Source organism: Polyergus mexicanus, unplaced genomic scaffold (genome assembly GCF_030449975.1).
Source record: "Polyergus mexicanus isolate NDT 795.1 unplaced genomic scaffold, iyPolMexi1.0 SCAF_16, whole genome shotgun sequence".
In the NCBI taxonomy this organism is placed as follows: Eukaryota; Metazoa; Arthropoda; class Insecta; order Hymenoptera; family Formicidae; genus Polyergus; species Polyergus mexicanus.
In genome coordinates, this window is record NW_027223336.1 from 4,557,098 (window position 1) to 4,578,975 (window position 21,878).

At 31.5% G+C, this 21,878-nt stretch overlaps 2 protein-coding genes across 13 annotated transcripts in view; one reads left to right on the forward strand and one right to left on the reverse strand.

Annotated features, from left to right (window-relative positions):
- Positions 1 to 767: 767 nt before the first annotated feature.
- Positions 768 to 6,034, reverse strand: LOC138940335 (uncharacterized; the record flags this gene model as incomplete). The annotated part of the gene is made up of 3 exons (XM_070309153.1): positions 768 to 1,240; positions 5,688 to 5,695; positions 5,833 to 6,034. Coding segments are annotated over 3 exons (612 nt in total), but the record flags the coding sequence as incomplete, so codon positions are not given.
- The window catches only part of Pip5k59b (Phosphatidylinositol 4-phosphate 5-kinase 59B), a 47,932-nt gene continuing 31,978 nt past the window's right edge, over positions 5,925 to 21,878 (forward strand). For 8 of the 12 annotated variants that reach the window (XM_070309113.1, XM_070309105.1, XM_070309106.1 and 5 more), the window contains exons 1-10: positions 5,926 to 6,534; positions 14,616 to 14,650; positions 17,273 to 17,404; positions 17,844 to 18,092; positions 18,178 to 18,330; positions 18,431 to 18,595; positions 18,732 to 18,947; positions 19,060 to 19,283; positions 19,367 to 19,499; positions 19,662 to 19,749. In XM_070309113.1, the coding sequence (XP_070165214.1) occupies positions 6,414 to 6,534; positions 14,616 to 14,650; positions 17,273 to 17,404; positions 17,844 to 18,092; positions 18,178 to 18,330; positions 18,431 to 18,595; positions 18,732 to 18,947; positions 19,060 to 19,283; positions 19,367 to 19,499; positions 19,662 to 19,749 (1,516 nt within the window). In that variant the 5' untranslated portion in view covers positions 5,926 to 6,413. Of the gene's footprint in view, positions 6,535 to 14,615; positions 14,651 to 17,272; positions 17,405 to 17,843; positions 18,093 to 18,177; positions 18,331 to 18,430; positions 18,596 to 18,731; positions 18,948 to 19,059; positions 19,284 to 19,366; positions 19,500 to 19,661; positions 19,750 to 21,878 lie in introns of all 12 variants that reach the window. The other 4 variants (XM_070309115.1, XM_070309116.1, XM_070309117.1 and 1 more) reach the window with 2 other exon arrangements.

Here is a 21,878-nt window from a genome sequence, read left to right on the forward strand (position 1 = left end):
GAAGATTTGATGAAATGTTACTTGAAAATTTTCCATAGATATATATCGTTAATTATTATTATTAATTATTATCATTAATTTATAAGTCATATTTGATAAATCGATTCGCATGCTGTTCGCGAATGACTCTTTCGAAAAATCCTTTTTACGTAGTAGATTTGACGATGGATTTAGGAGAATTGAGGTGAGCCATAATTTTCCTCGAGATTCTATCGTATTATTGATACATTACATGAATCGCACATTACTTAAATGTCGTTTGTCAATAGCTTTGTTCTTTTGTTGCATCCGATACAGGAAATCCTATATCCTCTTTATATCTAGAATATCTACGTTTATCGAGAAAACTTGGGGATCTATGTTACACGATTTCCAAACATGCATATTAATCACGCGCCAAAATGGTCATGTGACATAGTTACAATCATAAAGCTATTTCGCGTGATTAATACATAGATAACGTCAGGAAAATTGTTTTTAGAATTGTGTTGCAAATCTATTATTCAGTTGTATCTAATATATGTACAGCACAGTTGCATCACCTAATACAATCTATCTGATCTTTATGATCTGTTCTTAATATTTCACACGCGTATTTGATAATTGCATATTTGTAGAAAATAATAAACATTAAAATTTTTCTGGTGCACAGAATCGAAGATACACGATATATATTTTCTTAAAATACATTTAACATATCAAATATTTTTAAAATATTAAAATATATATATATATACAATAAAAAATAATTTAAAATTTCTGTTTAAAATAAGTTTGCCAATTCATATTGATAATGTTATTTAATTCAAGCGCGTGTCATTGCAGAATCGTGAAAAATCTATTCATCCGCGGTGCTCTTTTGTGCCACAGCTGTATCTTGATCCCTTGAAGATGATTCAGCTTCATAAGACGAGGGACGTTGATTACTCTTCATCCTGCTAGATTCTCGAGCTTGTCGGTATGGCATTGACTGCATGTATTCGACCACCTTTGAAGAAAGAAAGAAAGAGAAAAGGAATACAAGGTTAGCGTATCGCAAAGTTCGTTTCACCGGAGTAATTAAAGTTTCCTGCATTTCAGCCGCGAAATCGACGTTGCGTAGCAAACGACCTGCTTTTGGTACTTTTATCGAACAAGGAGAAATAAAAATCGGCGTTCTTTTACTAAATGAATTAAGGTCAGCATCGAATAGCTCGTACGGAGCATATGATCTAATGCTTATTATATTTCCAAGATTGCACTAAAGATGCTTAGAGCAGATATAAATTTTTAATAATAGAGTTGCATATTATCTAAGTAGATCGATAAAATGTCGATTATTCAAATAAAATATAACATGATTTTCAAGTACTTCAAAATATTTCTAGCGACAACCTACATTTGAAATAACACATAGTAATCTAATAAAATCAATAATTTTTAATAAAGAAAAAACTAAGTTTACCAATTAGCAAAAATTTTAAAATAACAAGAAAAATAAAAGACATAAATTGCAACATAATTTGTGACGACATAATTGCCGTCAAGTATAAACCGTGTATGGATGAAATAAGATTAATATAAAAAATTTATTAAAGCGCAATCAATTATGCGTCGAAATATTGTATGAGAGATGAGGAACAAACTCCATGATAGAGCCGCGAAGGTTTTGTGAAACAGTTTGATAATTAATTACACGCTCCATGACATAAATCTCTTCTGTCTAGATGTGCATTAAGCGAATCGTTTTATATCTAGTGTTTTGTACGATCAATGTGCTCCGTAATGAATATGGCCGACATAATGAATTAATGATACACAACTCTCGTGACTGATCATTGAACATGCTTCGTTTTCTGGTAAATGCAACAGGATTTTAGCATTGATTTAATTCAATGTATATATTGCTGCAATTCAAACAATTATAAATATAGAGAGATTATTTTTATTTTTTTTAAGACGACATATCTTGTATTTATGAATATATCTATACCGAAAGCGGCCTGCTTCTGATAAAAAGAGTCATATATATAATAATATTATATTATTATATTCATGATTATATTATTATATGTTAAACTAATAACATAATATTCTAAATATTTACTTGAAAACATTACACATATGCAAATTAATTACATTTAAATACATTTCAAAAGATCTTAAAAATGTATAACCTGATTATTGTAATCGAAGTAGCCTTGTAAAATCTCATATGCAATCATACCACTAATGCTTAGAAGAAATATTCGTTGTAATAATATCTTGTTCAGAAACCATTTAAATTTAACCATCATGTAACTGAAATTTAATCATATAATTATACGATTATGCTGGTCGAGAGCAAAAGAGACAGAAAGATTAATGGATATCTTACTCAGTTTTACCAAACGGTCTGTATATCTGTCTAAAAACTATTTATTAAACAAATACATCTTGCAAAGAAATAAACATTAAATATTTTTCTTTACTATAAGCGAGTATGAACATTGAAATTTCTCGAAATTGCATTCTGCTATGAAGTTTGATTCATAGCGTATTGTTTATATATGCTATGGTTTGATTTGTCAGAATCAGATGACAAATTTCGTATTCAACAAAAGAAAGAAAAAAGGGTTAATTGTTTGATAAATAGATAATAAAGGTAACAAATTCAGGAAAATTACAATTATTGATTTCTGATTTAATTTGTTTGTAAAATAAAAAATTTATATTGGATTATGAATATCAATATTCATATATATAAATATGTATTAATAATTGTAATATATTAGTGACTTCTATGTTTCTTTCAAAATAATAATGCTACTTTAAATTAATGAAGAAAAAATTTGTTTCTTCTTTCTTTAATTGATATTACGGAGAAGAGAAAGAAAGATTATTTTATCTATTTATTTATAATTTATACTATTATTATTTATTATTATTATTATTTATTACTATTTATTTTATATATCCAGTTGTCTCAAAATAAATAATATACATACACATATATATATATATAGATATTGTATATATACATACATATATGTATATATGTATAAGCGTATATATATACGAGTATATTTATGTGTAAATTTTATGGTAACTATGCATATTAGGTTATACCTCACCGATGACTTTTACCTTGACATATGTTGTCAAGGACATGACCCTGAGTAACTTTTCCTTATAACATAACCGGCGATCTCTTATAGTTTCTGAGATACTTAAAGTTATGATTTCACAATATTAATGATTTTTCTATTATAAAATAAAGAAAAATAAAGGTTGTTTACATTATATTTACGTAGATCAGACGTGAAAAAAGTGTTTCTTTACATTTCCAGAGACGAAGCTCTTTGGGTTTTTTTACTTTCCACGCAAAGTGAGGTTCAACGCAAACCTATGTGTCTAGTTCTTTTATAGTGGAGCCCACTGCGTCCACGCATATACTTTCCCATCCACACAACAATTGTGGGGCGGACTTCGCTTTGCTTTGTAAAGTATATGCACGCACACAGTGGGTTCCGCCCCTCCTACGGGGGGAACTTCACTTCCGAAAGATACAACCTAACCCAAACCAAATTTTAGTTTTAAATCAGAAATAGGTTTGGGTTAGGTTATATCTTCTAAAAGTGGAGCTCCTCCGTAGGGGGGGGGGGGGGGAGGAGGGCGGAATCCACTGCGTCCACGCATATACTTTCTCATCCATGCAACAACTGTGGGTTGCACTTTGCTGCCTCTTCATTCTGTACAATTACCATTTTGTACAATTACCAAAAATTGCCCGTTCCCTCTTACGCATTTAATAAATAATTATTCCAAGCAATTAACAAATAATAAAAAAGTTAACATTATTTATGTGCTGCAATTAATTTGTGCGTGAATAACTATTCGCTGTATCAAAAAATCTATTAATTTATTATTATCCTCAACGAAGGTCAGAAATTCGTGTAGTTGCATATTGAAAACTTTCAACGAACTGCGAGGAAATCCGATTGTTGACAAAATATCAATAATCATGTAGCTATGTTTTGAATAACGTAAATAAAAACTTTTTTACTTAGAAGGTTATAAACAGACTAGTATAACGTACATAAACACAAATGCTCTTAATAACGGTTTATAATACCGAAAGAAAAGCATTAAAGTCGTCAAAAACTTGAATTTGTTATATCTTCTAAAACAATATCGTCTACCATTTGATTCTTGCGGGGAGTTACTCAGAACACTTTTCTCTACTTATTTAATAATTTACAAAATTATAGAAATCGGAAGTGTCTCTCTCTGTCTTTATATTATTGTATTACCCAAATGTTAACTTTAAATATCTCAGAAACTATAAGAGACGGCCGATTAAGTTATAAGGAAAAGTTACTCAAGGTCATATCCCTGACAAGATATGTCAAGGTCAAAGTCATCGGTGAAGTGTAACCTAATATGCATATTTATCAAAGCTTTGATGCATACTTCCCCATACAACACTAAAGCTTGCAACAACATTGCTGCAACATTGCAATATTGCATATTGCAGTTTAATGTTGCAGAAATATTGCAAAGACATTATTTTACAATATAACTTCAGCAATGTTACAGCAACATTACGAAAATATTCCAAAAAAAGTATTCAATAATCGCTAGTTCATTTGTTTACCGCTATGCGGCGCATGTTGCGCTATCTATTCCGCATTTAATTTTTAGTCACGGTGATTATATAAAGTTTACAAAGAGCGGCTAATAAGATATAATAATTATTTTTATTAGTTTAAGTTGTATGATATGACCCCAACATGGGGGATTCAGACATTGGAGTAAGAATTCTTTTAATAGTTTCCATTCTTATGTAAAATCAAAAATTTGATAATAATTTTCTAATATGCAAGATACTTCAAATTTTAATAAATAAATTTTGAGATTATATAAAGACGAGAGAGATGTGAAAAAACTCATTGTATGCGTAAATCCACCACAAACTTTTTGCCTCCGGATATCTGAATATTTCGGATACAAAGAGATTGCAAATTTACACAATTGCAAATTGAGTTTTTTCTTATTTCTTTTAGATACTCTCTGTCACTGAAGGAAGTCAAATGTGTAACCAAAAATTTACATTTTATAATTTCGTTATTATTATAATACAGAAAATCTATATACACACTAGATGCTGACTCTTATATTCCTAATTTCTTATTATTTTTTTTACATGTTAAGAATATTATGTCGATAAATATATATAAAGCATTATTGCATATATATTATATTGCTATGTTGCTGCAATATTATATTGCAATATTTCTGTAGGCGGACATTTTACTGTTGCTGTAATATCATAACAACGTTGCAGCAACATTTCGCAATGTTTCTGCAATGTTGCAATCTTGCAGAAAAATGTTGTTGCAATGTTGTTGCAATCTTGCGGTGTTGTATGGGGATCTCTACATATATATTTATATTTATTCGATAAATAGATAATGAAGGTAAGAAAGTAATATATATATAGATGAAATAATTTTTTATTTATCAATATTAATTAAAAAAAGAAGAAAAAAATTTTTTCAGAAACATTAAAATTATTGATTTCTGATGACTTAATTTGTTCATAAAGTAGGAAATTTATATTGCATTATGAATATCATATTTAATGCATCTCTCACGCCATCGTATAGATGGAAATGTATCCTCACAATCGAAAACGGGCATCGAGTCATATTCAAGACTTACGATACCGCAATACCTACAACCAATGAATGAAAGAACATATTCTCAATCGATAATTTCTTTTAAAAAGCGAATTCTCCATACTCCATATGACCTCAATTTCTTCTGCCATTATGAGAGCAAACTTTTGCCGCAATTGTCAGTTCCGATGGCCGTAATCGCGGAATCGGAGCGCGCACGCGAAAATACAAGAGTGATACCTCAGCCAGCGGCGATTTAGATTCTCCTCGCGATCACCAGGCGTCGCAGACGGTAATGGCGTCCGGTCGATAATACGATAGACGGAAGGAGGCACTCTCTCGACTCTCGCGAAGGTCGGAGTATTGGAGTAGTGGAAGTATACGATACGGGGTCCGCGACGTATCACGGATCACGGAGCGAGCTGGCAGTTTTTCCTTTGCACAGCGAGACGGGAAAATCGTTCGGGAAATCGGGAAGGACAACGCGCCGATAGAAACGCGACGCGAGACGCGAGTGAGCGAGCGATAATAATGTCGCGTTGGATCGCGCGACGAGGACGGGCCGCATAATCAATCGCGGTAGATTTTCCCGCGACAGCAGCGTCGTCCGAACATGCGTGCGGTGCGGGACGACGGGCACCGAGCGACAACCGAGGAGGCTCCTTCGAGGAACTGTCAGGGGGATCGTCGCCACCACCATCGCCGCCGACGCCGCCACCACCGTCGTTACGCGTGAGTCAGTGCGAGATCGGACGGAGGCGACGCGCACGCAAAATGGCTTCGGGCGACAATGTGGACGTGATCGAAGTGGTCGAGACGACGAGCTTCCCCGGGTCGGCGACGCAGCCCGCGGTGGATCATCTCAGACCGGACCAGTCCACCGCCGAGGAAGACTGTGAGTGCTCCCATCTCGCTCCCCCCTTTCCGTTCCCCCTCTGCGTGTCTCCCGATACTCTCGTTCCAGCGCCGTGACCCTAACCTATAACGCGACCACGAATGCGCCGCGTCGGATATATCGTCGTTCCTTGCCCGGGAACGATTTGTTCGCATAATCGGACGGAATGGTCTTACTCGCCGTGTCATATCGATCCGCGGAATCGGATCTTCGTGCACGAGGATGGCCGATCGAAGATCGCGGCTAATCCGTTGTTTCGCGATTTGACAGCTCTGTAATGGGTGTCACCCGACCTAGAAAGCGCAAACACGTTGGTATCCGTGTCGTCGTCCGGCGAAGAACGCTGGTCTCCAGTTAAAGCATACATCGTGGATTTTGCGAATCGAAATAAATTCTTCCTGTGTTCCGATTTGCGGAGCGATCGATCGACTTTTGACAGTTTTCCTATTATCTCGATATAATCTGTAAAATTTCCAGCAGACAATATTTTTAATGCATTTTAATTCGTCAGATGGAAAATCCATCGTGCGTAAATAGACACGTCGTGATTTCTTGTAGATCGATGGTTCGCGATTTGACAGCTGATAATAATTATCGATTATAATGTTGACTTTTTCGCTTCGTGGCTTCTGAGAAATTTTAAACGCTACCTAATTCGACATATACTACGTTAAAGTTATCGCGTCACTGTTAAAAAAGCCTGATGACACAAAAACGGATAATGTAGGCGAGAAATTCGTGTCGTAATGATGGTTTGTCATCAAAATAAAAATTATTTTTTAACATATATGTATGTATATACATGTATATGTATGTATATATATATATATATATATATATATATATATATCGAAACAATATATATATATATATATATATATATATTGTTTCGAGGCCGACATTGTATTGATAACTAACTGAAATGTTGAGGTCCGGTTTTTTTTACGCGTCCAAAATTGTCTTGAAACAATACAACCTAAAAAAAAAAGAATCTTGATATTTCATCTAGTTATCAAAATATTCGGCCTGTTACGTTTGAAATTTAGCACCCTGTATATATATATATATATGTATATATGTATATGTATATGTACAGGATGTCTCGAACCTACCGTTACTATCTGTTAATAGCAGATTTTGGAAATCATTTGGAGGTGATTTTTCTTCAGCGAAAATGTTGAGAGAAGTCATTATTTTTTGCACGTTTCCAATTTTCTCCATCATAAATCTTTGTAATTAACATAAGTCTTAAATTAAAATTCTCTTTTTCTAATAAATCTGTAGTAAGTAAATTCTATCTGAAATTAACTAAAGAATGTATTTGTAACTAAAATTTAGTTCGCAAAAAGCTCTTTTTTTTTTAATCGCTTATAACACAGAGATTATTGAGGCCTCGATATTTTTGCTCAGGAAAAATCATCTTAAAATGATCTCAAGAATCTGCTATTAGCAGGTGGTGTGGTATGTCTGGGACACCCCGTGTATATATATATATATATATATATATATATATATATATATATATCAGGGTTGGGAAAGATACTTTATAAAAGTAACTCGTTACCGTTACCGTTATTTTTTCTAAAAAGTAACTCGTTACCGTTACTCGTTACTAATTTTAAAAAGTAACTCGTTACCGTCACAGTTACTAAAAAGTAACGAGTCGTTACAATTTCCGTTACTTTTTTACAATACAAACTAATAAATTATTTTGCATAAGAAAAACTTTTAAAAAATTGTAAGCAAGATTTCATTCAAGGTTTATTACAAAATAAATGATTAAATTTTATCGAAATTCTTTATTAATTTTTAATAAAATTTGTTGCTCCATAGTATCATCATTTAAATGCCCTCTTTGTGGTGTTAATACAGAGCCACCGATGCTAAACTTTCTTTCTACAGATGCACTGCTTGGTAGAGCTGTATTATATTTAATAAAAAGTTTTTTAAGTTTTGGATAGTCGTTTAACATTTCCATATTACAATTATTTGATTTTAAAAACCGTTGCAATTCTTCTTGTTCAGATTCATTTTGCACCGTTTTTTGCTCAAAAATGAAAAAATCATCGTGATCGTCAGATTTTCCAGCTTTTGAAGAATTTTCAGTTGATCGGATTCCCAATAAATCCTCCAAGTAATTTTCAGCACGTTTTCTTTTTTCTCCGGTTAACCAGTTTAACTTAAATTTTGGATGTAAACATGCTGCTATTATTAATTCTTTTGTTTCAAATATTGTAAGAAATTTAAAATCAAATATAGTAAATTAAGCGACATTGTTTGTTTTATTGAAATTAATACTTTTGAATCAATAGTTTAAAATAAAATAATATTTTTCAATTAAATCCTTATTTAAAATTAAATAACATATGTATTAATCAAATTAATAAGTTACCTTTTATTTAAACCTTGCTGAATAGCTTCAACTAATGAATGGCAATCTATAAGGTCAGATTTATTGAGATTTTCTATTTTTCGTTGCAAGGTACTTAGAACTGGTAGTAAATGAGAGCTCTGCTTTTCCGAAAAGATAAAGCTCTCATTGGATATCGCGCGTCGCGTCATCGCACTGGTCTGCAAGAGTCATAAGTTGATCAATCACATTCAAGCATTTTTACAACATAATAAGAATGCTAATTGGTCGATTTGCTTACGGCTTTACGGTTAAGATAAAAATTTTATCACGCACAATAGCAAGAATAATATCTTAAATAAATCAAAAAATTTGAAAAAAGTAACGATAAAAGTAACTGTTAAATTCGTCACTCGTTACCGAAAAATGTAACGAAGTTACTTTTTCCGTTACAAATAAAATTTGTAACGCCATTACCGTTACAGTTACCGAAAAAAAGTAACTGTAACGGTAACGGCGTTACAAGTAACGCGTTACTTCCCAACCCTGATATATATATATATATATATATATATATATATATATATATGTATGTATTATACATGCATCACATATCGTTACGTAACACACACATATAGAATAAAACATCTTCGTTACTCTGAAATATTCTTTCCGGAATACAATGTATTTTATATATAACATACTTTCTTTTCTTACCATTCTGCACACACACACACACAGACGCGCGCGCGCATACACACACGCACACTCACATATTGCGTAATTAAGAAAGTCTATATTTCATATTGAAAAAAAGTTATAGAGTTTCCCGAAAAAAAATCCAATTCTCTTTTATAAAAATTTATGAACATATATAAGAAATCCGTCAATTTTATTTTAGAGATCCTGCTTTATCAGAAATATATTTAAATATTAAATGCTTAGTTATCAAAGTATGAAATATTTAAGAGACGGTTTCTGGAGAAAATTTTTCCCCGAGACAAGATCACTTCCCGATTTTTTAGAGAATACGCTATCAGTGTTTTATGCAAAGCTCACGGAATTTCCATATGTTCATAAAACTTTCATATACGAGTCACGCAGAACAGAGTAAGAGGAAAACAAGGACAAGTTTCAATTTCAAAGTCATCGACCGTACATAAGCGAGCATTCGTTTCGTCTTGCGTTTCATGTCTCATCATGAATTCCGTACGAACGTTGATTTCATTGCGTTTAATCTACACGTGACAATGCAACGAGCGTAATGATGGCGTTTGCGTTTATGTGACTCGACGCATTGCGATTTATTTGCCACGATTCCAATTTGACAACTCGCGTTATTTGACAGCTGATAACAGGTGAAGGAGGGCGGGGGTGGGGGAGGGGGAGGGAAAGGCGGGAGCAGAACAGCACGTGGAAACGGATTTTGAAATTCGCGTGGCTTCCGCCGTGATCGCGATATCGAGATAACGTCGTCGTTATCAGATCCGTGTCGCGAATTGACGTGTCTCTCTCTCTCTCTCTTTCTCGTAGGAATTGACTTTCTTCTATTATAGAAAATAATGATAGAGAATATAAAGTAGAATGCGTGTTGGAACGCGACTCTATGTATCTGAATTGTTCGTTTTGTTCGAAAGATAGCGGCTTCCGTCTCTTGTCGAGCGAAAGCTTTTTTACCGTTTAGAGAATCTTTCCGCTATTATCCCGCATTTATTGTATTTGTGTACGTCATATTTATATGTGAATAAGGAATTATATATAATATATAGCTTAAACTATATTTTTTGTTTTGTTTATTATATTCTCTCTATTTGGATGAAAGAAATTATCAGTCAGTCTTGTATTTTAATCTCAAACTTGTTTAAATTATAAAACATTGTATTACATATTCAGTGAATTCAATTTTTTCACACTTCCGTCTAAATATGTCAATTCGAATAAATGTAATTGTAAACAGCATAAACAGGACGGGGCGTTTATATTGAGACATCTAAATATCTAAAAAAATAAAGCAAGATAGAAAGAAATGTTTCAGACAAAAGTTATTCGGTTCTAAGGGGGTCATAAGATGGCCATAAGTGCCATTATACAATAGTTTGACCTTGGGTGGAGGCGCTTCGGAGATTTCAATGTCAATCTTGTTTTATTTTCTTTACATCAATTGATGTCTCTCATTTTTTGAGCTTAAAATATTGAGATAACATTATTGTAAAATAAATAATTTTATGAGATATTTCATAGTTTATGTAAAATTATGTCGAAGTAAAGTAATAAAATAAAGTATAAAATATCTCGTAAACTATTAAACTTTTGGCCATTATATCCCTATAACTTTTTATGCAGAATATTGCGAGGAATCGATTTATGTAAAAAAATTGAGGTGTTTCCATTTAAAAAAACAAGATTGACATTGAAATCTCTGAAGCGCCTCCACCCAAGGTCAAATTAATAGAACCGAATAGGAGGATAGTTTCACACGTTTTTTTTTTTCGGGTCATGTGCACAAAACATGTTTATAATACAGACTCTTCTATATAGATGTATAAAATCCACGTGTTACTTTTATTACGCATAACTTTTTAACAATTCATTAACGATGTTTCGATAATGATGCTTTTATTGGCATCGCTTCGTGTTTTCGTTGTTGGAAAAACATTTCTCAACCGAACAGAGAGCGCGGTATACGTTAGAGTCAAGTAATGGAAGATGGGAGTTAAATATAGAAGGCTAAGTAAGGACATCTTGACTCGCCTTGCTCCCTTATTCTACAGGCTGTCATCCTAGGGACCCTTTTTTCTTTCGATATTACGAATCGCGCCATTTCCCTACACGTGTCGCTTTTTCTGCACTATCAGACTCGATTATTACTAGCGGAAATCCGACTCGTAATTCTTTATTCGAAAATTCAAAACGATAAATTACGATAATTATTTGCGATAATTTTATCGTGATGCATAGACTCGAAACCGCAGTTTGGCTTTCTGGTTTTAAATTTAACTAACGTACTATGTAACATCAGGGTTGGGAAAGTTACTTTATAAAAGTAACTCGTTACCGTTACCGTTATTTTTTCTAAAAAGTAACTCGTTACCGTTACTCGTTACCAATTTTAAAAAGTAACTCGTTACCGTTACAGTTACTAAAAAGTAACGAGTCGTTACAATTTCCGTTACTTTTTTACAATACAAACTAATAAATTATTTTGCATAAGAAAAGCTTTTAAAAAATTGTAAGCAAGATTTCATTCAAGGTTTATTACAAAATAAATGATTAAATTTTATCGAAATTCTTTATTAATTTTTAATAAAATTTGTTGCTTCATAGTATCATCATTTAAATGCCCTCTTTGTGGTGTTAATACAGAGCCACCGATGCTAAACATTCTTTCTACAGATGCACTGCTTGGTAGAGCTGTATTATATTTAATAAAAAGTTTTTTAAGTTTTGGATAGTCGTTTAACATTTCTATATTACAATTATTTGATTTTAAAAACCGTTGCAATTCTTCTTGTTCAGATTCATTTTGCACCGTTTTTTGCTCAAAAATGAAAAAATCATCGTGATCGTCAGATTTTCCAGCTTTTGAAAAATTTTCAGTTGATCGGATTCCCAATAAATCCTCCAAGTAATTTTCAGCACGTTTTCTTTTTTCTCCGGTTAACCAGTTTAACTTAAATTTTGGATGTAAACATGCTGCTATTATTATTTCTTCTGTTTCAAATATTGTACGAAATCTAAAATCAAATATAGTAAATTAAGCGACATTGTTTGTTTTATTGAAATTAATACTTTTGAATCAATAGTTTAAAATAAAATAATATTTTTCAATTAAATCCTTATTTAAAATTAAATAACATATGTATTAATCAAATTAATAAGTTACCTTTTATTTAAACCTTGCTGAATAGCTTCAACTAATAAATGGCAATCTATAAGGTGAGATTTATTGCGATTTTCTAATTTTCGTTGCAAGGTACTTAGAACTGGTAGTAAATGAGAGCTCTGCTTTTCCGAAAAGATAAAGCTCTCATTGGATATCGCGCGTCGCGTCATCGCACTGGTCTGCAAGAGCCATAAGTTGATCAATCACATTCAAGCATTTTTACAACATAATAAGAATGCTAATTGGTCGATTTGCTTACGGCTTTACGGTTAAGATAAAAATTTTATCACGCACAATAGCAAGAATATCTTAAATAAATAAAAAAATTTGAAAAAAGTAACGATAAAAGTAACTGTTAAATTCGTTACTCGTTACCGAAAAATGTAACGAAGTTACTTTTTCCGTTACAAATAAAATTTGTAACGCCATTACCGTTACAGTTACTGAAAAAAAGTAACTGTAACGGTAACGGCGTTACAAGTAACGCGTTACTTCCCAACCCTGTGTAACATATATATATAATTCCTTGTATTATAATAAAAAGTAATATTAAATATTCTTACTCTCCATGCATATGTTTTTTATTTACAAATTATATAGTAAGAGTCAATAATGCCTTCGGACTAGATATTTTCAGATCAAACGCATCATGTATCTATAGATATTTCCGCAACATGCCTATCGACTTTGCGAAGAATTTTCGTAACAAATAGTTTTACGGTTGTCTAAGCCATTAAGATTAAATACAAGGTTAACCGAATATACGCATATAATTTTTCTACTTTTGTTCGGTGATAACATTGCCGATTTTTCTCAGAACTAACAGTTACGAGATGCGTTCGAGCTAATTCAAAACTGGGAAGCGTTATTGGCACTTTCTATATAGATATTAAGTTATATAACATGAAGATAATACGTACTCACATAATGAAGACAGATAATAATCCTGCTTTCAATAACACTGCAGAATTGCAATAAATTTAAAAAAAATTAACAATATACAGTTATAGTATCAAATGTACGTAAACTATAGAATCGATCGTTAAAATTTTCTGTTGTCGAAAGTTTAATCATTATCGAAACTTATACGTATTGTATTATGAAAAGAACAATCTCAGTCAGATATATCGATATGAAAAAGCCATTAAATCTCGCGCATATATGTATATATCTTTAGTATCTGACATTTGTGTTTCTAAAGCACGTCTTAAAAACTGCTGACTTCATCAATCAATATGGTCTTTCAAATTTATTACATATATTATAAAAAAATCTGTATAATATATGTATATGTATATATACATGTTATATCTTCATTTAAAAAATATTCCGTTGAAAAATTATTATAGAACAACAAATTTGTTTGTTATATTACACCGAGATATTTATGTAGCTAATTATTTAATGGATTTTATGCACTAAAATTTATTTATATTATTTATTTGATATAATTTATTATGTAAATTTATTTCATTTTTAATTTAATTTAATTTAAATTTATTTTATTGCATAAATTTCGATATTTGTAAATATCCCAATCATCCAACTTTATCAATGCACGAAATTACTTATATGTTTATGTAAATTATTTATTATATATATATATAATTATTAAACCCAGTCATCAAATATATTTCTTTATTTATGATTTCTGTTGACATAAATAGCATTTGATTATTCTATTGTATAAAGAACTTTGCGTTTCATGTCATTTTATTTTCCTGATACTGCGCATCACGTTATCTAGTACATACATTGTTAATTCAAAATATTATATCAAAATATATTATATCAAAATATTATACTTACATTACACTATACGATATAATTAAAATGTCTCTTTTACAGATAAATCGATTGGAGAAAAAACAACAGCATTTGACGTAAGTATTGATCTTTCTATACTATAAACAATCGTTACTATCACAATACTTTTCGAAAACATACATAAATCCTATTCTATTAAAGGGCAAAATTCTTTTGAACTGAATATTTAATTAAAACAATAAAACAATTTAAATAATTATTAGCTTATTACTTAATGCAGTTATATAAATGATAAACGATGCTGGTATTAATAATTCAAAAAGTAGAGCGTGATTTGCCTGAATTTTTTTACATAAATATCCTTTCATGCTATTATATCGATTTTAGTTTTATACCACATATTATTTGCATATTCATTATGTTCTTTATAAGTAGCCCATATGTACGGTCTGTATGATACTGCATAATATTTATATTATATCCTCTTGTCTAGTTTTCGCTTTATACATTTTCAAAAAGAAAGCACTAATAAAAAAAGTTGCTCAGATTTATAATATGCTGTATCTCATTATCTTTTACTTCTTCCTTATTAATTTGGGTAATTATTTACTATAACGGACCCAGCTCCAATCACGTTGACCTTGATATATGTTGTCAAGGACATAATGCTGAGTAACTTTTCCTTATAACTTAATCGGCGGTCATTGTTTATTAAAAAGTTATTAACAAATAAAGTTTGAAAAATAAAATATTAATTTTTACATAAGTTTGTAAATTCCACGCAAGAAACAAGGTCCATCTGCATCAGAACCCTGATTTAAATATGAAACAAGGTCTTTACATAATTAATATAATATTAGAAACAATCAGTACACATAGGAATCAAAAATTTTATTTATTCTACAGTTGCAAATGTACTGTTTTCATCTAAGGGATACACAATGTTGCCATTATTTCAAAAATCGATTTCAACACATTCTCTGTTTACAGGACAAAACACAACAATAGAGGGGGGGGGGACTCACTACGTTCATACATAAACTTTCCAATTCTCATAACAATTCTGGACTAAACCTTGTTTCGCATTGTAAAGTATATACATGAATACAGTGCGTTCCGCCCCCTCCCCCTCCTCCTCATTTAACCCAAATCAAATTTTAGTTTTAAATTAGAAATAGGTTGGGTTAGGTTATATCTTCCGGAAGTGGAGTCCCCCTGCAGGGGGGACGGAACCCACTACATCCACGCATACACTTTCCCATTCACACAACAATTCTGCGCTGAACCTCGTTTTGCATTGTAAAGTATATGCATGGATACAGTGGGTTCCGCCCCCCCCCCTGCGGGGGGGCTCCACTTCCGGAAGATATAACGTAACCCAAACCTATTTCTTATTTAAAACAAAAATTTGGTGTGGATTATGTCGTATAACTTAAACCAAATTTTCGTTTCGAATCCAACTTAAACTTTAAATATCTCAAAAATTATAAGAGACCGCCGATTAAGTTATAAGAAAAAGTTATTCAGGATTAAGTCCTTGACAACATATATCAAGGTCAACGTGATTGGAGCTGGATCCGTTATAGTAAATAATTACCTTAATTTGTTCCACTTTTGCATAAACCTAACGTTCATACGGTACTTATCGTAAATCGCGATCGCTTATACTGCAATCCATTTGATTCTTGTTCCATAAGCACATTTTATACGAGGGCGAGCATTATATTACAATATATCAGATTAAATCAAATTTTAAGTAAAACTGATAATTTAGCACTAAAATCTATAAACTCATAAAGATAGGCATCTTAATAAAGGATAGAGAAAGATACGAACAATATTCTAGAGATAATAAATTATTACAGATTTAGAACCCTGTATAGATTACTGAAAAAAGAGAGAAAAAGAGAGAGTATTATCTCTTGAATTATTGGGGAATAAATCAATATGGATTATAATCTGTTTTTTTTATTCTTCTCTTTACAATCGGACGTATTAAATATAGCTTACGTTTATCCACGAAATCACTTCTATTTTTGAGATGAGCAGATCTGCTCATCATCGGCAATTTATATATGAGCGTCGAAGATCGATTCTTGCAAACTTGCAGAGTTCATAAAGATTCAAATTGTGCAAAAGATAGGTTCTCGAACTTTGCCACTTGTTCTTATTATTGGTAACGAAACATGCTCAATCAACAGAAATGAGAAGTCGTTATAGTATATCACCGTTACGTGAGAATAATAATCACGGATATTATGATGATCATACGACTGAACAAGTAGTATCCATTACAATGAGAAGCAGCGTCTAAAGAATGTTTTTTCCTTTTTTAGTTGTGTAATCATTCATTTCTTTCAATTCCTTCTCGTTCTTATTGTTAGTTGTATAATCATTTATTGCAAATAACACATAACCAGAGACAGCTTTGCATACATCCTTCTTGTATACGTAGTGCTACTAAATGCCAAAGAAAAAAATATTTTGTAACATGTATTGCGATAACGTAACGTAAAGCGATTAAGTTAACTAGTATAGCTAATTAAATCTTTTCTCTGCATTCCAAATTACATGTAATATAATTATGTAACTGTAACACGAAATAACTTTTCTTGAATATACATTCAGTGTTGGCGGGAATGCCATTGATAACAATGTAATCGATAATAATAGTTTTCCTTGAATACACGTTCAATGTTAGCAAGAATGTGTTAATATACTGTCAGTGATCTTTGCAGAGTTTACAAGTGGTACAACATGGCATCACTGGCGGCAAGACCCCCGCGGGGGTGTCGAGAAACAAATCAGAACGAGAGAGAAAGATTGGGCATCGAAGAGTTGGAGTGGGTGGTGAAATCACATATAAAAAGGTAAGTAAGAAATGTACCAGTGTAGCATACTTTTAATAGATGGTTTCTGTAGATTAAATTTTCCGCTTTGTAATCAAAATTAAAGGGTATCATTAAGCGAAAGAGTTAACAAGCTTATACTATTCTGCGCTATTATCCCGAATAGTATGAGAGAATTTTTTGACATTGATAAACATCATGCTTACAAAAAAGAGAAATATGCTACTTTATCTAGCTATCGATGAGAGAGTGCTTATTATCCGTATGCATATTTAATAACTTAATCAAAGAAGACAGTTTATTACATGAGAGATCATACTTTCTTCATTAAATAGTTTGAGATATTACTGTGTTATAGTCACTACTATATTGCAAATATGATAGTTTTACGGAGTTAAGGATAATAATAGTTGTAATATAAATATCGTTATTTTAAATACGTTTTACTTATATTATACAGATTCAAACCACACAAATTATGGGATCTATTCAGTTGGGTATACAGCATGCTGTCGGTGGTCTTGCAAGTAAACCGGAACGCGATCTGTTAATGCAGGACTTTATGACAGTGGAGACAACGAATTTTCCTAGCGAAGGATCAAATCATACTCCAGCCCATCATTTCTCGGAGTTTAAATTTAAAAATTATGCACCCATTGCATTTCGTTATTTTAGAGATCTTTTTGGCATACAACCGGATGACTTTTTGGTGAGATAAGTCATTCTCTGCGATGTAATAAAATATAATGAAGTATTTGCAAGTTGTATACTAACAACAAAATATATACATTTAGATGTCAATGTGTAGTGCTCCATTGCGCGAATTATCAAATCCTGGCGCTAGTGGGAGTATTTTTTATCTAACGGATGATGATGAATTTATCATAAAGACTGTGCAGCATAAAGAAGGAGAATTTTTACAAACTCTTCTTCCAGGATATTATATGGTACGTTCCAAAAGAGAACGAATTTTTTAAATTAGAATATAATTAAAATATATTTTTAATGCAAACATTGTTTTAATAACCACAATGTTGCTTCTTGTAGAATCTAAATCAGAATCCGAGAACACTATTGCCAAAGTTTTTTGGGTTGTATTGCTATCGGTGTAATAGTAAGAATGTTAGATTAGTGGCTATGAATAATCTTTTACCTTCGTTTGTAAAATTGCATCAGAAATATGATTTGAAAGGATCTACATACAAGAGAAAGGTTTGTAATAATACACTAATATATTTATATGTAAATATTGGAATATATATATATATATATATATATATATATATATATATATTTATAATTTATTTATATATGTGATATTATATACATATATTGTTTTAAATTGTAGGCATCGAAATCAGAACGTTCAAAGTCTTCACCGACATATAAAGATTTAGATTTTATGGAGCATCATCCAGAAGGTATCTTTTTAGAGGCCGATACATACGGTGCGTTAGTAAAAACTATTCAACGGGATTGTCGTGTACTAGAAAGTTTCAAAATTATGGATTATTCCTTACTTGTGGGAATCCATAATCTTGACCAGGCTGCAAAGGAAAAAACTGTAAATATTATATAATTTTTTTCATATTATATAAACATATCACACAATATATATTTTTATCACGATATATATATATATATATTTATCTATACATATTACATTTATATTATAGCAAGATCAAAGATTATCGGCAAGCGCCGATGAAGAAGTTGGTGAAGTGGGTGAAACTGATGGATTTATTCAATCTGAGAAGGAAAAAGAGAGAGAAGATAGAATAGGCGCTGCCGCTTTGAACCGATCACGCAGTATAAATCGTCAAAGATTGGTTGCTCATAGCACGGCAATGGAGAGTATCCAAGCTGAAAGCGAACCGATAGATGAAGAAGATGACGTACCGTAAATATCATATTTGTACAATTTTATGAATATATCAAGATATGTTAGTTAATTGTAATAAATTTTGTTTATGTTCTCAATAGCTCAGGCGGCATTCCTGCCAGGAACGCACGGGGTGAACGTCTTTTGTTATTCCTTGGTATTATCGATATTTTGCAAAGCTACAGATTGAAAAAAAAATTAGAACATACGTGGAAATCGATGATACATGATGGGGTAAGTCACATGTATGTAATATGCGTACACGCGTACATATGCGTGTATTAACATATAAATTTCTCTCTTATAATCTAATTTTCTCTCACAATTCAGCTTTCTTTTATTTGTTTCAACATCTTACTGATATTGATATAGAAAGAACGTTTCTCGCTTTCTCAGGATACAGTGTCAGTTCATCGACCAGGATTTTATGCGCAACGCTTTCAGGATTTCATGGCCAAGACAGTATTTAAGAAAATACCATCACGTAAGTACCATCCGAATCAGCCTGTCCTAACAAGTTTGACTACAAGATTACACTCAGCAAAGTTCACTAATATGTGAGCAAATTCACGCTTACTTACCTATTTACCGGTAGCCATTGTCTTCTGATCATGTTAACTTATCGCGTTATATTATACGTTATATACAAGTTGTATAACTGATAATCGACTTTTCTTATTGAAAGTATAAGGCAAAAAAAAAATAATATTAATAGTATCAGTATTGTGATCCTACTATATCGCAATGCTATCAAATTGTATCTTTTATTGATGCTTTTGGGACATATTTTAAACATTTAATGCAAGAGAAACGAGGGAGAGGGGGAGGGAATAGAACAAAGATAGTTTATTATAAGTGAAGCTCAAAACTGGTACTTAGAATATATACACATAGTATGTTATCATTATATAAATAGTAAGATACTTATATTGTTACTTAAGAAGAGCATAATCCAATTTTCATAGAGCAGTAAGCCGTAAGCTAGAGACATATATTTTTCTTCTCATTACAATTCGCTAAAAAGTCGCCCATTTAATTCACTTATATAATTTTATAATTCTTTTGGCTGGCGCGTAATAAACTCGCGTTACTGCCGGAATAGCAGAGGAGAATCTAACAAAATATTAGGCTTCCACGAATATCTTAGTCGTAATTATATTATCAGGGTTAACATAAGCGATTCTGATTTTAATAACTCTTTATCTGATTATTTATATTTTAAGAGTGTTAAAAGCGCAGGTGTCAGCGACTCAATTTTGGCTGTACAGATTTTATCACAGACAGATTTAGCCGTCCAGAGAAATATTTTAATGATTATAACAGCGTTATAAAATATTTGAGTGACTGCAGAGAATGCGACAAGTACTATGCGGATATCCGAAAATTATCTAGACGCGTTTTGCATCAATATCATGGTTATATTTAAATTTTATTGATCTGCCCAGTGCCTTGCGTAAATTAACAAAGTATCGTGCAAATCAGAACTGTTTGTAAAATAAGAAATGACGCATTTACCTATTCAACGAATGCGATATTTATCAATGGCAATCCGATCCAGAACATAATTTTTAGGATATCTGCATTCATTTAGAATCAATGAAGCTATGAATAAGATATATTTTGGGTTTAACGAGTGTCAATTGATCATTTTTGGGTTTTGTTTTGGTGTAACTAATTGCTAACACAATACACACGTATGTATATTTTGTTATATATAATTTTTTTCTTTTTTTTTGAGAACTTTTTTTTTGCAAGTTTTACCTCATTGTGCATATATATTATCATATTTTCCTTCAATGCACAATTTTATTTTGATATATTTATTAAAAAGAAACAAAAAACTTACCGATCACTGGTGTCCACAGATATAGCTGAGTATTTTTCACATATATACATATATATATATATATATATATATTGATATTGTTAATCTATCTTGTGACTTCCATCGGTATATTTTTACTTTTATTTATTAGACTGCGAGCCATGTTTGAAAAGATCGATCGTTTTAATAAGATTTTCATTAAGAGTTGCATAAGCAAAAAAAAAAAAAAGAAAGCTGATATTTAAAAATCCTTTTCTTTGCCAATAACTTCGTCTGGATCTAGTCCATAACATAATTTATTATATGTGCATTTGTTAGTGAGACGCAAATAATCGCAATCTAATTTTTATCTTTTTTTGATTAATACTATCATGTGCCAAATGTTTATGAAAGTTCCTTTTTTAATATACAAAAATAAATCTTAATGATAAAAGTTTTTGTTTTATCGATGCGCCAAAACTATCATTGATTTTTTCGTTCATCAGAGCATACTTGTAAAAAGAATAGTATAATAGAACGCACGAAATACGTTTGTGCATTCAATTAATTTGTCAACAATTTAAAAAATAAATAATTATTAAATTAATTATTTAATGAATTAATTTTAAAAAAAGATCAAAAGAGAAATACCAAATATATATAGTTCTATATATAGTTTATATATATAGTTTATAAAGGCTCTCTTTAGAGGCTTTTTATGGAGAAGTAGAGAGACGCTAATCAATTTTGTGCGATCTATACATTTATAAAAGAATCCCTGCGAAATATAACAATGTTGAACGCGCGCG